This window comes from Dermacentor variabilis, chromosome 8 (assembly GCF_050947875.1).
Source record: "Dermacentor variabilis isolate Ectoservices chromosome 8, ASM5094787v1, whole genome shotgun sequence".
Lineage (NCBI taxonomy): Eukaryota > Metazoa > Arthropoda > Arachnida > Ixodida > Ixodidae > Dermacentor > Dermacentor variabilis.
In genome coordinates this window covers 70,406,397-70,421,147 of record NC_134575.1, presented here as the reverse complement: position 1 = coordinate 70,421,147, position 14,751 = coordinate 70,406,397, and the positions used below count along the sequence as shown (strand labels likewise).

Here is a 14,751-nt window from a genome sequence, read left to right as displayed (position 1 = left end):
AGATTCTAAGCACCCACCGATTCTAAGCAGCCCCACTCTATTTTCGCGAAAACAGTTAGGAAAAACGTTTGCATGCGAATGTAACCACCCCCTATTTGTTAAGAAGAGCGCGTACCCATGGCCGCCAAACGCGCTTGCTCACTCTGGAATCATTGCTCGGCGGACCTGCAGGCACCCGGTCGATGCTTCTGTTGGACGCGTTTCGCGACCATCGGACCCCGGAGGTAAAAACAAAGCTTCAGAACATCAATAGCGACGTGGTTGCGATTCCGGGTGGCATGACGTCAGTGCTGCAACCCCTCGACATTTCAGTCAACAAGCCCTTCAAAGCCAATCTCCGACAGGAGTACGAAGAGTGGATGCGAAACCCTGACCGGAAGAAGACGCCGACGCGAAAGCTGCAGAAAGCGTCCGCATCAACCATCGCAGTGTGGATGGGGACGTAGTCCTCCACTACGGCGCGCCTCATATTCAGAAAGTGGTTTTGGCACGGAAAACTCCAGAAAAAAAACGTAAAGCTATTACAAACTTTTCTATTTCACTGCTGCGATCAGCCCTCCGCGATTGGTCAAAAACGTTTTTGGGCCACCTCCACTTTTCCTGTCAGTCACGCGACGTTACGGAGATCGCGATAGCTCGCCTTTTGAATGACGTGTACACTCCGATTATGCATGATTGGAGTGAAAAACGATAGTTATTTCTGATTCATGGCGTTTTCGCCATTCAGCTTCTGCTATTGGTCGCAACTGTTCGGGCTGCACTAACTAACCTGCCTGTCCTGTCAGGTCACAAAACCGCGAGAACTCATGAGTCTAAGTGATGTGTGTGCGTTAAAGATGTATTAATATGGCGAACAAAACATTTAAAGTATCTCCCGATTAAATTGCATGAAGCACTTAATATTAAACAGCGTCTGCACTACTTGCGTGTAGGAACCAGCGCAGCACAAACGAAACAAGCGCAATTTCCAGTACGAGCCAGTGAACTCCACAGTGAACCGACAAGTTTATAGCACTTACCAGTGTGCCCCACCTTCATAGCAGTGAAAGCAGCTTCGCGTGCAGTGTGACCCAACTCTTGTCCAGCCGCCTGACCATTGTCCCAGTGCCTGCCAGAGAGAAATCCACGGTGATTCAGCGTCGAAAAAACGCGATAGTTCCACAATGGGATGCACAAGAAGATGCTGGTTTGTGTAGCGTTGACTAACTGTAATAATTCAACGCTCGCGCATAACCGTCAGCATTCCTCATGAGATGGGTTCTGCCTCAAATAATATGGGTTAGTATTTTTAGGCACTTCCCGCACAATCTATCTATCTATCTATCTATCTATCTATCTATCTATCTATCTATCTATCTATCTATCTATCTATCTATCTATCTATCTATCTATCTATCTATCTATCTATCTATCTATCTATCTATCTATCTATCTATCTATCTATCTATCTATCTATCTATCTATCTATCTATCTATCTATCTATCTATCTATCTATCTATCTATCTATCTATCTATCTATCTATCTATCTATCTATCTATCTATCTATCTATCTATCTATCTATCTATCTATCTATCTATCTATATTCTCGCCTACCTGCCCCATTGGGTAGTCCACTGTCCAATCGATAGCACATCAGGCTACTCTTTGAGGAAACAAGGTAGAAAACCAACAATCGGACAGACTTGGGCCATTGAGTACGTGAAATTATGTAAACTCGTTCCTCGAACGTCTTTCACTCAGACATTGCAGACTGTAGACGCGCGACTGAGTAGGCACCGCTGTTTAATGGAACTCTTGACGCCGACTTGGAGCACTCTGTGTTAGTCGGTCCATGTTGGTCTTCAGCGAACATCTTTGTTGCCGACTTGAGTCATAGGATACGTTTCAGCGGGAGTATGCGCACGTCAAAGAACGTCTTCGAAGTCAACTTGAGTAGCTAGGTATGTTCCAGAGGTATTATGCAATAGTTCAATGACAAAAAGTGTCCCTCAACATTGTACGATGCCGAGCGGAATCCAATCGCTGTGACAAGGTTTTCAAGAGAAGAGCCGCACACTTCAGCAGGCCACGCCACAAATGCATAGGTGCGTGCCGTTTTCAATGAACGCATTACATGCCGTCACTATCGCGAGGGGTGCCAAAATGCATTGGTTTGTGCCATTTTTAAATAAACCTCACACCAACTTGGATCACTGAGTATGTGCCACTGAATGTGCGGCAAGCGACTGAACAGTCCTCAGCATTCGCTGGCATCGGCGCATCATGCTTCTCCTACAGGGTGCCACGCGCGGACTTCTCGGCCGCGCCACCAGACTTCTCCACGTGTTCAGAAAGAAGCATGAGAGAGAAGCGCAGTTTACGCATGGTGTTTTCCTTAGCGTCACCACTCACTAACGCACCAAGCATTTTGGACGTAACACGCCGGCTTCATTCATGATGGTAGCGCTTGATGGCTCAGAGTGCGTTTAGGGAAGTGTGAAGGAGGAATCCCGATGCAGTACTCGCCGTGTACATCAGGCCTTTCGACGTAGGCCATAAGTTGTGTCGCTAAATTGATTCAACGCTAAACGCCGTTGATAGTAATATTGAGGTGGGTTTCGCCGCCTTCTTTTTTTATAGACCATCGCATTTTTTATTGTCGCCATTTGCGCCCATCGTCAAGATGATGCAGTGTCATGCGCTCGTGTAGCCGAACCGAAGAACTTTCCTTCGCACTTAGTTCCGCTTGAACGCGTCACCAACTACATCGCCAATGCTCCCCTGCAGCTTAACTTGGAGAAGTCTCGCATCGCTGCCTGGCAGCTGGTTATCCTCGGCCATGTCGTGTCGAAAGAAGGCGTACTCCCTGATCCGGTGAAACTACAATTTGTAGCCTAGTTTCCGCGACTATCGTCCTTGAAGTAACTGCACAGCTTCATTGGGTTAGCGACATACTTCCGCCGTTTCTTCCGCAATGTCGCCACCCTAATTGCACCTTTAACGCAGCTTCTTCGTGGTGGCCACTACCCTTCCACCTGGTCACCGGATCGCTATGCCGCATTTACAAAGCTGCGTCGTCTCTTGACTTCGCTACCAATCCTGCGCCACTTCGACCCAAGCGCTCCAACTGAAATACACGCTGATGCTAGTGGCGTCGGCCATGGTGTCGTTTTCGCTCAGAGAAAGGCTGGCTTCGATGAGTACGTCGTCGCCTTCACCAGCCGTGCACTCACTAAACATGAATGGAACTATTCTGTAACAGAAAATGAATACCTAGCTACAATTTAGGCCATAACCAAATTCCGTCCGTATCCCTATGGCCGCCCGTTTGACGTGATAACTGATCACCATTCGCTGTGCTGGCTGTCGTCCTCAAACGAATCATCCGGAAGTGTTGCTCGATGGGCCCTTCGAGTGCAGGAGTACGACATTCGAGTGCTGTACCGTTCTGGCCAAAAGCGCTCGGATGCGGATGCCTTGCCTCGTTCGCCACTAACCGACGAGGTTCGCTCCCTGAAGGCCTTATTGGCCGGGTCTTCCCTTGCTGCCACGGACATTCTTCTGGAGCAGAAGAAAGAGCCATGGATTGCGTCTATGGTGAGTTTCTTGTCCATCCCATCAAAACCCTCTACCAATCGCATACTAGGTCACCAAGCACGCCACTTCTTCATTCAAAACGGGCTCTTGCACCGTCCTAACTACCTCCCGGAAAGCCGAATATGGTTGCTCGTCCTCCCTCGGCGTTTGCGTTAGGATATTTGTGCAGCGTTCCACGAGGACCTCCAGTGTGCGCATGCAGGTGTACTGAAGACACACGCGCGTCTACGCCTTCGTTACTACTGACGAGGGATGTATCGATTCATCCGTCATTTTTCCCGCTCCTGTCTCGTTTGCCAACGCCGCAAAGATTCCCCTCGTCGTTCAACCACCCCATGCAGCCTTTGCCTTGCCCAGCACGAGCTTTTTATTGAGTAGGCATTTATATTTAGGGCCCTTTGCCAACCACATCAGGCGGCAATCGCTGGGTAATCGTGTCCATCGACCATCTTACGCGCTATGTGGAAACTTCCCCTTTGTCGAACACTTCTGCACGTGACGTCATCTGCGCCACATCATCCTTCGCCACGGAGCTCCCAGGAAATTACTCAATGACAGAGGCCGCGTCTTCCTCTCCGACGTCATCGAGGCTCTCTTCAGAGAATACGGCATTATTCACCGCACCAATACAGCATGTCATCCGCAGACTAATGTCATGACTGAGCGTTTTAATCGCACTGTTGGTGACATACGGGCCCTGTACGTTGCATCCTGCCAAACCAAATGGGACCATGTTCCACCATTTCTGACCTATGCTTGCATTACCACCACGTAGACTACCAGGGGATTTTAGCCCTTCTTTCTCCTGTACAGACGCGAACCTTTTTCCACAAAGGATACTATTCTTCCGTACCGCCCTGACATCATTGAAACCACTACCTCATCCGAAGCTGCGGCAAACGCAGAAGAGTGTCGCAAGCCATCCCGTTTGTTTATGTCAGAAGACCGGCAACGCCACAAGCACCATCGAGAAACTTCCCATGCTCATGTATCCTGTGCTCCTGGCTCGCTAGTGTGGCTTTGGGTTCCAGCCTCTACCCCTGGACTGTTACCGAAACTCGCGTCGAAGTACCATGGCCCATACCGCGTGATCAACCAAACGTCTCCAGTAAACTATATCATGGAACCCCTCGAGCTACCTTTGGATCATAGCCGTCGAGGACGCGAAATTGTGCATGTCCAGCGTCTCAAGCCGTAGTGCGATCCGCCTATGTAGTCCTACCCGTAGGTCACCGGGATGCCTTCCTTTCCCGCAGGGGAGATAACTGTACTGTAAAATAAGGAGCAGTGGCGCTGAGGCTATGAGAGAGAGAACGACGACGAGAGAGAAATACCTTGTTTCGGTTCTCGATCGATTATACTACCTCTCGCTGCTTTATCGTTCTAGTCGCCAGCGCCTTCCGCCCAATGCTTCGCGACAATATATATACATATATATATATATATATATATATATATATATATATATATGTAATAGAAGAGGCCAGTGCCAGTGACGTGCCCCACGGACACGTAGGCAGGTCAGCAGAGCAGGTGGCGCTGACGGAGTAGTGGAGACCGGGACTTGATGAGGGCGACTCACTCGCAATGGAAAGCCATCTTGACCATTTAAGAGCAAACCCTCTATATTTGAAAATATCATACAACCCTTCCTCTTTCTAGTTAGTTTCAGCATAGCAAAATTCAGCGCGTGTAAAAATAATAATAAACGCTTATCGCAAGAAAGAATTCCATTCATCGCCAATCATCAACAATCGATGAATGCACTGCCAAATTTTTTTAGCATAGCCCCTATTCAGACTTTATGGAAAGCGCTACGTATATATGCGTGTAAGTGTGTGCCGAGTGGATCTAGCTGTGGGCCATGTAACTCCATGTGGTGCTATAGATAAGGTCGCATGAGGATTATAAAGCCGAGTTCAAAAAGCGAGGCTGTAACGTAAGGAATCCTTTAAATTGCTGTACAGTATATGCGCTATGTAGTTTAAATGTTTTTAGCTCTTTTATGTCCTGTCTCAACCCTAGAATATATCGATGAATTTCATCACAAGAGAAGTTGCCGTAAACTCCAAGACATAGTGACAAAATAGAAAGTGCTCCTAAGGTATGACATACTACCGAAGGAGCATTACAGACGCATTTCTGACGTCAATTGTTTATGCATTCTAAAGGGTATCAAATTTTATTAAAGTGAATGAATAATGTGCCGACCATTTTCTTGAACAGTTTCGCAACCTCACAAAGGCTGTAAATAATTGCCTACAGAGGTGCATCATTATTGTTGCTTTGGCAGCATGTGATATTCTAGAAGCACTTGCTATTCATGAGTCATCCACCTTTAACTGAATTATGTGGCCCATTACGTGAAAATCTGACATCGTCGGTGTCCCCAAAATAGCCAATGGCGTAAAGAGTAAAAATATGTCTAATATGCTTGAATTCATGTCGGGTTTCTCAGGGAGGTTGTAAACAAAGTAAACGCACGCTTTGAAAAGAATGATTGATAAATATCGGGTTATGTGTTTTATTCCTTACGTTTGGGAGTGGGCCAACTTCAATTTCGTTGTCGGTCAACTTGAATATTGGGGATGATACCACTGATATTTGCTTTTGCGCCAACTTGAAATTTGGGGTGGGCCAACCTAAGATTTTTGGGTGGCGCTGTGTCCAACTGAACCCTGCTGAGCGTCCTTCCAGTTGCGAACTCCTCGCAGGCAAGCGAGCGCGTTTTTATTGGGCCTTACCGTGATGCAGTTTGAGCGGTGGCGAGAGCAAGGCCAGACAAGGCACGCGCGCATAAGAGAGGCTTGCGGGAGTTACAGCGCGGGTGACATGGGTTCGTGGCGATGCACTCTCCCCTCATGACACACTTCGCGTGCTACTGCGGAAGTTGGTGTAACCTTTCGTGCGCTCGGCTCTGTCGTGGCGCACTCGTGCCGGGCGGGAGGCTCAATTTGTACAATGGCTTTGAAGGGGCTGGATGCGGTAAGAAAATCTGACACTTTTCTGCTAAATTCGAAGCATTCTTTGCTATGGGAAAGCGACTGGTAGACGCGTATGAGCTAGGAAAGACAACTAAGCAAAATCGAAGTGAGAGCCAAGCCAAGCAGTGCTTAGGCTTAATAGACAATTCTCAGAATTTCTGTAGCATTTTCTCTCATAACAAGTCTCAACCTCATCTATAAGTCAAATTGCCTGGTGAGCTTATCTTGAATTTCGAATACTTTCTGTATTTGCTTAAGGGAATGGCACATCAAAGGGCACGTAATTGTGGTATTGTGAAGAACCTAGCCATTGACACAAACATATTTACTCGTCTGTTCATCGTACTGTTCATCTACTCGTACTCGTCTGTTGGCATCGCAGGAATCTCAACGACACGCTTACACTCGCCGCCATCGTGACACATAATTTCACCAGGCTCTCCCGTGCTACTTTGGTCCCCTTGCCGCCGAGTGGGGATCTCCGAGAAACTCATTCCGTGCTACAAAAACACTTACCGCGTTCTACGTCAAGTGAGTAATGTCACTTACGAGATAATCAGCGAGAACTTCGTCATGCCACCCGGTTCCACATCACCTGTTGTCGTACGGGTCTCCCGCATTAAGCAGTACTATGTCCCTACCTACGGCTTCGTCTGAAGCACCGGGGCGGTGCTTATTCTGCCGGGGTGGTAAAATTGAAGGTCGTCGATGGTCAAGACGACGAAGTGGCAACAGTCTCTCAGGATTCTCGGCTACTATTTATATCTGCCTTGTAAATACATCTTATAAATATTTTTATACCAGGGACATTAGACACACAAAGAGGTAGCGCTGTCTTTGTGTGTCTGGTTCTTTCTCAGTCCTTGTTCAGTTGCGCTTACACATTCTATCATGGATTCAAGCGACCAAGCCCGCAAAGTTGCTTAAACCTAATTAGCACGCATGGGGGCACGTGTGAACAACTACACATGAACACATCTCGCTAGATGACAGCGGAAATTCACTGTGAAAATGCTGGAGTGAGGAATCGCGGCAGCAGCAAACAAACTGACCTTCGTGCATCTTCTTTTATTCTTTATTGATACGGCCAAAGGTATCGGGCCATAGTAGGAGTGGATAAAGAATCAAATAATACAAGCAATGCCAACACATCTGATACAGCCAGAGGGAGCAGTAGGTATAACAAACATCTGAATACAGAGTACAAAAACATTTGGAGCCCATATACATGAAAATAAGGAGAGCAGAAAAACTAGTCAATGTCCCTTGAGGCATGTAATAGTAAGAAGAACATACACAGATAATAATAACAAAATCATAATAAAATGTCAGATGATTAACGCACCAATATCTCAGTATAAGTAACAGCATCTAAATTACACAGAAAATTAACTACGAAATCTTAACTACGATATCGGGAAGCAGGTTACAGTCTTTTATCGTTCAAGGAAAGACGCTATATTTGTATTTACCATTACGGGTTACTGGATGGGGAATATACGTGTTCTGGCGGTGTCTAGAAGATTTATTAGTAGAAATTTCAGAATAGTTTGTCCTAGTTATTTTTATTTCGTTATCGCCTCAACGCACCAAGCTATCGGTTAAACGCGAACGAAATTGCGAAAGCACAGCGCATATGAAGCTACCGACACTAAGCGCACTATGCAAGCATCGCACATCGCCTTGAAGATGAGGCCCACGCGGGCGCGCAATTTTGACACGTCACAGATCGCTTTCAAGACACGAGAGCTCACCGACGCGCCCCTAGTTCGTCCGCCAACGGCGTCTGCTACGGCGTCCGCTATTCGCGTTCCTAACGGCGTAGTATAGCTATGGTGGACTGTAATGGGGCAGTGGGTCGTGCGTGCAGCAAAATAATGGGAGAACCGGGGACGCTTCTGCGATCACCTCACCAGCAGGGCGCTGCGATGGCCCGGCTTGCCTAGCGCCGCATATTTTAGACATGCTGTGAAAAAATTTCTGCATTCATATACTACAAGGCTCTCAAAACAATGAAAGTAATGTAGTTGACAAAAAATAAACACTGCAAACTGTTGGGATGCATCAATGACCACGTCTAAGCATGCACTTTTCGAACCGCAAATCATGCAGTGTTCCTGATCGTCAGCCCGGCGTTTCGGTTACAGAAGACCAACGAACTCTCGTCTACTCGTTCCGCTCGCTAACTACGCATATGTTTTTAGTAGTTCTAAACACACTACCATAAGAAGCCCGGAAGGAGCACCTGCAATGTGCCTGGTGCGTGGCATTGGATTCCTTTGAAGTAGCATCAGCCAGAAAGATGGTCGCCAGGTTTCACTGAAGAAAGCAAAGAAACAAAGAAACACTCACACACACACACACGCACGCACACATACAGGCAATAATGTTTACAAATGCAACGCTCACAGTGCACGCAAATAATGTGCTAAACGTGGCAGGGAAAACCACAGCAAACAATCAGCGAGCTCCGTACGTACATGCATGACCTCCGCGACAATAATAACGGCAACTCTCGGAAACCCAATTTTGCACCATTACTTTTTCTCTTGTCAGCAATGACTCCAAGCTGCAGCGACAGTTGGAGCTGCAGTAGAGCGGCGTTCTCCAGCACCACAGCCGTCATCGCAAAAAGAGGCCCGATTTAGCCACCACATGACACACTGCTGTATTCCAGTACACCGTAATAGAGCCGCGGTTCTCTCCACCGTGTACGGAGCGGCGGGCGAGGAGGACATCGAGGCCCCTATGGCTCGCCGAAGAAGAACGCCCTTCCTCCCTAGCCTGACCTCGGTGGCTCGCGCGCGACTGGACAGCGCACGCTTCCAGGCCGTGTTCCTCTCTTGCATGCGCGAAATTGAACCCCGTTCGTCGGCACATCCGCGCCGCTTTCAGTCGCACATACAGCATACGGCGCGCAGCGGTGGTTTTATCTCCCTTGGACTTATACTCATCCAACAAAATGGCAGAAACACGGTGATACTCAAGAAATTAGATACGCATATGCACCAAACGATTTGCCTCATGACACGCATCGCAAATGGACATCACGACATGAAAGAAAACAAGCTTATACGCCTGGTAACTACGTACACCGGGAGCAGGATCACCTATGTCGCCCCGTAGCTTAGCCTCAATGAAAGTGACGAACTCAAGCTCAACACCATGATCAAGAGGGCCTATAAACAAGCTATACATCTTCCCATCTCCAACCCCAATGTGAAACTGGACACCCTCGGCATTCACAACACCATAGACGAGCTTATAGAAGCGCAGTGTATTAGCATATTGTGAACGTCTCGCCAATTCTAACACGGGCATGCACATTCTAGGCAACCTAGACATAACCTACACCACCCAATTCGGGCCTAAATACCCATCTCTCCAAACATACTCGCTCAGCTAGTTATCCCGCCCATACCTCGCAATATGCACCCTGAACACAATCTGGAACGACGTGCAGAAAGAGCTAAACAACTACAAAATCGCTATGACCAAGCCGCTGAAGTAGCCTACGAGGACACAGGGGTATACGTGGCGGTCGTCACACTCGCGGGCTCGCAGTACCGCCTCGCCGCGACCGCATCAATGCTCACCACGCAATCCGAAGAAGGACAAGAAACGGCCATCTCGTTGGCCTACGCGTCTACTAATGCACACTGCATCATAAGCGATTCAAAATCGGGCGTTCGCAACTACACAAGAGGTGTGAATGCGCCCCAAGCGCAGAATATACTCTCTGGCACTACTCCCTCACGGCAACGCCGCGTCCAGATCATCTGGGCGCCGGTTCAATAGGGTCTGGTTTTAAACGAAGCCGCCCAGGATGCTGCCCGAAATCTCGCACACCCGGCGCATCATCTTTCTCCCGAGTCTACAGATCCTAAACAACGCTCTGTTGAGCGTCGTGGTCACGGGCGGGACCGAATGGTCACATACAGACAAATGCTCCTTCACTACTGCAAAGATCGGCTACGCGACCCCCTAGCACACAAAACGATGAATAAATCTCAATCCACCATTTGGCCACTACTTCAGACACGAACTTTCCCGAACCCAGAGATATGCAACCGCATTTCCACCGATGCATACTCCCCACTCTGCAAAGCTTGTGATGCCCGCGTTAACCTCGATCACATTAACTGGCAATGCCTCAAAGCCTCACCCACTAACACCTACCGCACTAACAATACACGTATCTTAACTGCGGCCGAACAGTGGGATACTTTACTTCTCAGCTTAGACCAAGACGAGGAGCTCTGGGCCGTCCGGATGGCCGAAGAGGCCTCCAGAAGGCAAGGACTGGCTGCCGTCTGTGGAAAAGGGGGACTGGAAGTTAGTCTCCAGACCCTCACCTTTCCTGGACCCCAACAAGGACATAATAAAATTTAATATCTCTTACGGAACCTCACGGCTACGGCAACACCGACTACAGAAATTCGCCTGGAGTGTCCACATAATTGCTATCGCAATAAGTGAATACTAACAAAGGGAATACATGTGGCCGTAAAGAAACACAGAGCACAAGGGCGATACTTTCATTACGAGGTGGTCTGGAGTATATGGAAATGTGTAATCGTTCCAGGATTACATTTGCAAATGCGGTTGTTTGTTTGAAATCTGGCGTACAATCAGGAACCGACGGCAACAAGGTCAGTACGGCGCCTCGCATTGGGCGCTCACGGGAAGATTACAAATGAAGCTACGCACGGTGATATGAGCTGGGCAAGTTTTGAAGTGAGGGAAATTAATTATGAAGAACGACTGGGGAATATGAAAGTAAATGGGCTGGGAGAATGTTCAGTTATTTCAACGGGAAAACAGTGATTCACAGTGGAGAAAAGAGGTATCAAGCTTACAAGCTAGTATACGACCTGTATGGTTAGCTGCATGAGAACAAAGAACGTCAAGTGGTAAGTCAGAGCGGCTGAGATACTCTCATGGATGGCAGCATTATAAAAGAAACCTGCTTTGACTAAGTATTTCAGCGGAAAAAACGAAATGAGGAAAGAAACGACTGATAACTCAATGGGAAGCTGACTACTTATCAAAGTGAGATCAGGATGCGTTGGAACACGCATTTGTAAAGCGAAATATAAGGAAGAAGAAACATGTGCTTGCGGAGTATAAGGTAGCGAAACGATGGATTACGTTTTATTAGATCGTGACGATATCTGCCCAGCGGTCAATTTAGGCACCTCTGGCCTCCCCGTAGCGCTTGATTCAGTGTAAGCAGTCGAAAAGTAAACATGTCCGCAATATAGATTAGAAACAGACGATTGAAAGATTGGAGGAAGAAAAGTAGAGAAACGCCAAAGAACGGAGGCTTACAAAAACAAAGTTCCCGATAGGGCTTCAGAAAGTTTCATGATCGGAAGTCTTTGTGATTTTCTTCCCATTTCCTTTTTTTTTCTCTTCCGTAGCATAGGTAGGAAATTAGGCAATATAATAAAGAAAGCTTGGTGGCGCAACCCACCGCCCCCGCCCCAAGAAGACGCTTGCGGCATTCATAGCTGCATCCATTTATCACTGCCCACGCAAGAGGTGGCGTTTCTACCAGAAAGCTCACCATCGCCCGTAGCTTTGGCCACGTGAGTTTCCCAGTAAAGATTACGGTTACATAATCTGCAGTTCCAGGGAAGCCTGAGAACCAGCCTGGGATCTTTGAAAGGTATCGCGCTCCATTCTTAAAGCCGAAGCTTAAGCGTCCTCCGAATGTTTTGGCACTTTGCCAACTTCTGTGAGCGTTTCAGTTGTTCTAAGGAGCTAGCAGCCCGGGAAGAAGGACGGCCACTGGCCTTTCACGTGTCGAGCAACATGGATTGATGGCAACAATTTTATCCCCTTCAGTCACGAATTATGCTCGGCTGTCGATATATGTGTAAAATTTACATAATCTTATGCCAAGGTGCTGGAGCTTCAATACATAGCAAGTCAAGGTGGGAGGAGATTGATTCTGCATTTTGCAGAGAGCTACCATTAGTACATGTAAATATATATTCATTTATTCTACCGTCAGTAATGCTACGTCTAGTTATTAAAAATATTGAAACACCCGCACGAATTACGTGCACAGGTTAATATTTCTCACAAGCATTTCAACAAGGGAAAAATCTTTCGAAATTTTCACCGAAGAGCCCCACTTCAAACATCCCGTCAAACACAGTGGTGCCTTAGCCAAAGCAGTCGTATAGACGGATAAATTTCTCACAGAATCGAAGTGGGTGTACTTTCGTAAAGTAGAATCTTCAATTTACTCAATGCTAATGTTCGTTGCCTATTTCTTGCAACTCTAGGGCACAGCAATGACAAAACTGGGTCGCGTCCACAAGCGTGTACCCCATGACTGAAGGGTTTATTGTAAATGCGGCAAACTTTAACGACCCGGGCTGAGGTCTCCCATGAGGGGCCTTCGAAGTGTTGCCCCGTCGCCACCTCTCCTGCCCCTCGGAGTGCCGGTAGAAATGCGCCTGCAGTGTTTATGTAATCTCTGTCGCAATAAAAAAGGCAAGGCGCGTAGCGCGGCGAGCAACACAAGGCTGTAATATATAAGAGATAGTTGGTGTTGCCCGGATACGTATACGACTGCAGTTAACTTCAAACAAGGGTGCGCGCGTCTCAAATATCGCTCTTCAATGGCTAATGTTCTTTCAACCGTAGCAAATACTTTATCAACGTGGACATTCCTGAACAATCTGCTGAGAATGTTATACCTAAGGATTTACATTGTGAATTTTGCTTGGTTGATGACATACTCAGAGGGTAGCTAGTGCTTTTTTCCTGTAAAAGTAAAATGAATGCCTATTTTAGTATTGAATTTCATTCCCCGTCTTGAACGCAGGATAAGTCATTTTATAACAAGGCAACGTTATCTTCTTTTCAAACTTTCCTATACAAAACGTGGTCATCGGCAAGTAAATGTGCAACGGTGGTTTTATTGAAAATTCTTAAGGTTCTGCTGGCAGAAAAGTTAGCTTTTTGAAGGTACCATTTAGCATTTAGCTTATTTTCAGTGCTTCCCATAAAGTAATCTCTGCTGCATTGGCTTAACTGCTCTTCCTGGTTTCCCTCTATTGTTGACTTTAAGGTCAATGTCGTTATGGGAATGCTCTTTCAGGAGGAAGACACCAAACTATCCAGTGACCATTTTTACTTTTACAGTATTATAAAAATGATATAGGGGATCATAAAACGGCCAGCATGTGGTCGATTGTGTCCAAATTATATATTATACAACAATTTCGCGCGCTCTGGCGGATTTGAAAATGCCCACCAAGAACGGTATAGATAATTTTTGAGTGACGCAAATTGTGGGCGCCCTACGTCACGCAGTTCAAGCAAAACATGAAAGCGCTGAATTCCACATGCGAACTCACACGTCATCGGCTCGGTTTGCCAGTTGCGCCCGAGTTTGTCGACACAGATGCTTCGTGGTGAACGCGCATTTGCATCTCTCCGACGTGTTTAGGCAGACGCCAGTGCAGCAGCAATGAGAGTGCGTCACCACCAGCGTCTTTAATTTCACATTTTTTGCTCCATACCACGACATTTTCATGCTGACTATCACGAGAAGTTCAGGTCAATATCGTGATCAGGATGTTCTTTCGGTGCAAATACACCAAACCATTCAGTGACGACTTTTCAGTATAATAATATATATGTAGGGGATGATAAAAGCGGCCAGAATGTGCTCGATTGCGTCCAAATTAATATAGGATACAAAATTCTGCGCGCGCTGTTGCGGATTTGAAAATGCCCAGCGTGAGCGGTGTAGATAACATTTGAGTGACGCAAATCGCGGGCGCCCTTCGCCAGGCAGTTAAAGCAAAGCATCAAAGTGCTAATTTCCACATACGAACCCACACGTCATCGGCTCGGTTTCGCAGATGCGCCCTAGCACGTCGACGCACGTGCTTCGTGGTAAAGGCGCATTTGCATCTCTCCGTCGTTTTCAGGCAGACGCCAGTACAGCAGCTGTGAAAGCTCGTTGTCAACAAGGTCTTTGACTTCACAATTTTTGCTCTTAACCACGACGTTTTCATAGTGCCTATGGCGAGAAGTTCCGAGAAGGCCGCTACGTTGCATTTATAGATTTTAAAATTGAAATAAATTGCTTTTTAGCCGTCTGCTGTCTGTAATATTTCGGACGTCTTCCTCGTAAATAGAACTATGCTGTACTAAATTTAAC

At 47.0% G+C, this 14,751-nt stretch overlaps 1 protein-coding gene across 1 annotated transcript in view; it reads right to left on the bottom strand.

Moving 5' to 3' along the window:
- LOC142591435 (uncharacterized) overlaps positions 1 to 14,118 on the bottom strand; it is a 246,894-nt gene extending 232,776 nt beyond the window's left edge. The window contains exons 1-2 of the mRNA XM_075703762.1: positions 13,940 to 14,118; positions 1,020 to 1,108 (exon numbers count right to left, since the gene is read on the bottom strand). Coding sequence (XP_075559877.1) covers positions 1,020 to 1,108; positions 13,940 to 14,118 — 268 coding nt within the window. The remainder of the gene's footprint in view (positions 1 to 1,019; positions 1,109 to 13,939) is intronic.
- Positions 14,119 to 14,751: the final 633 nt, after the last annotated feature.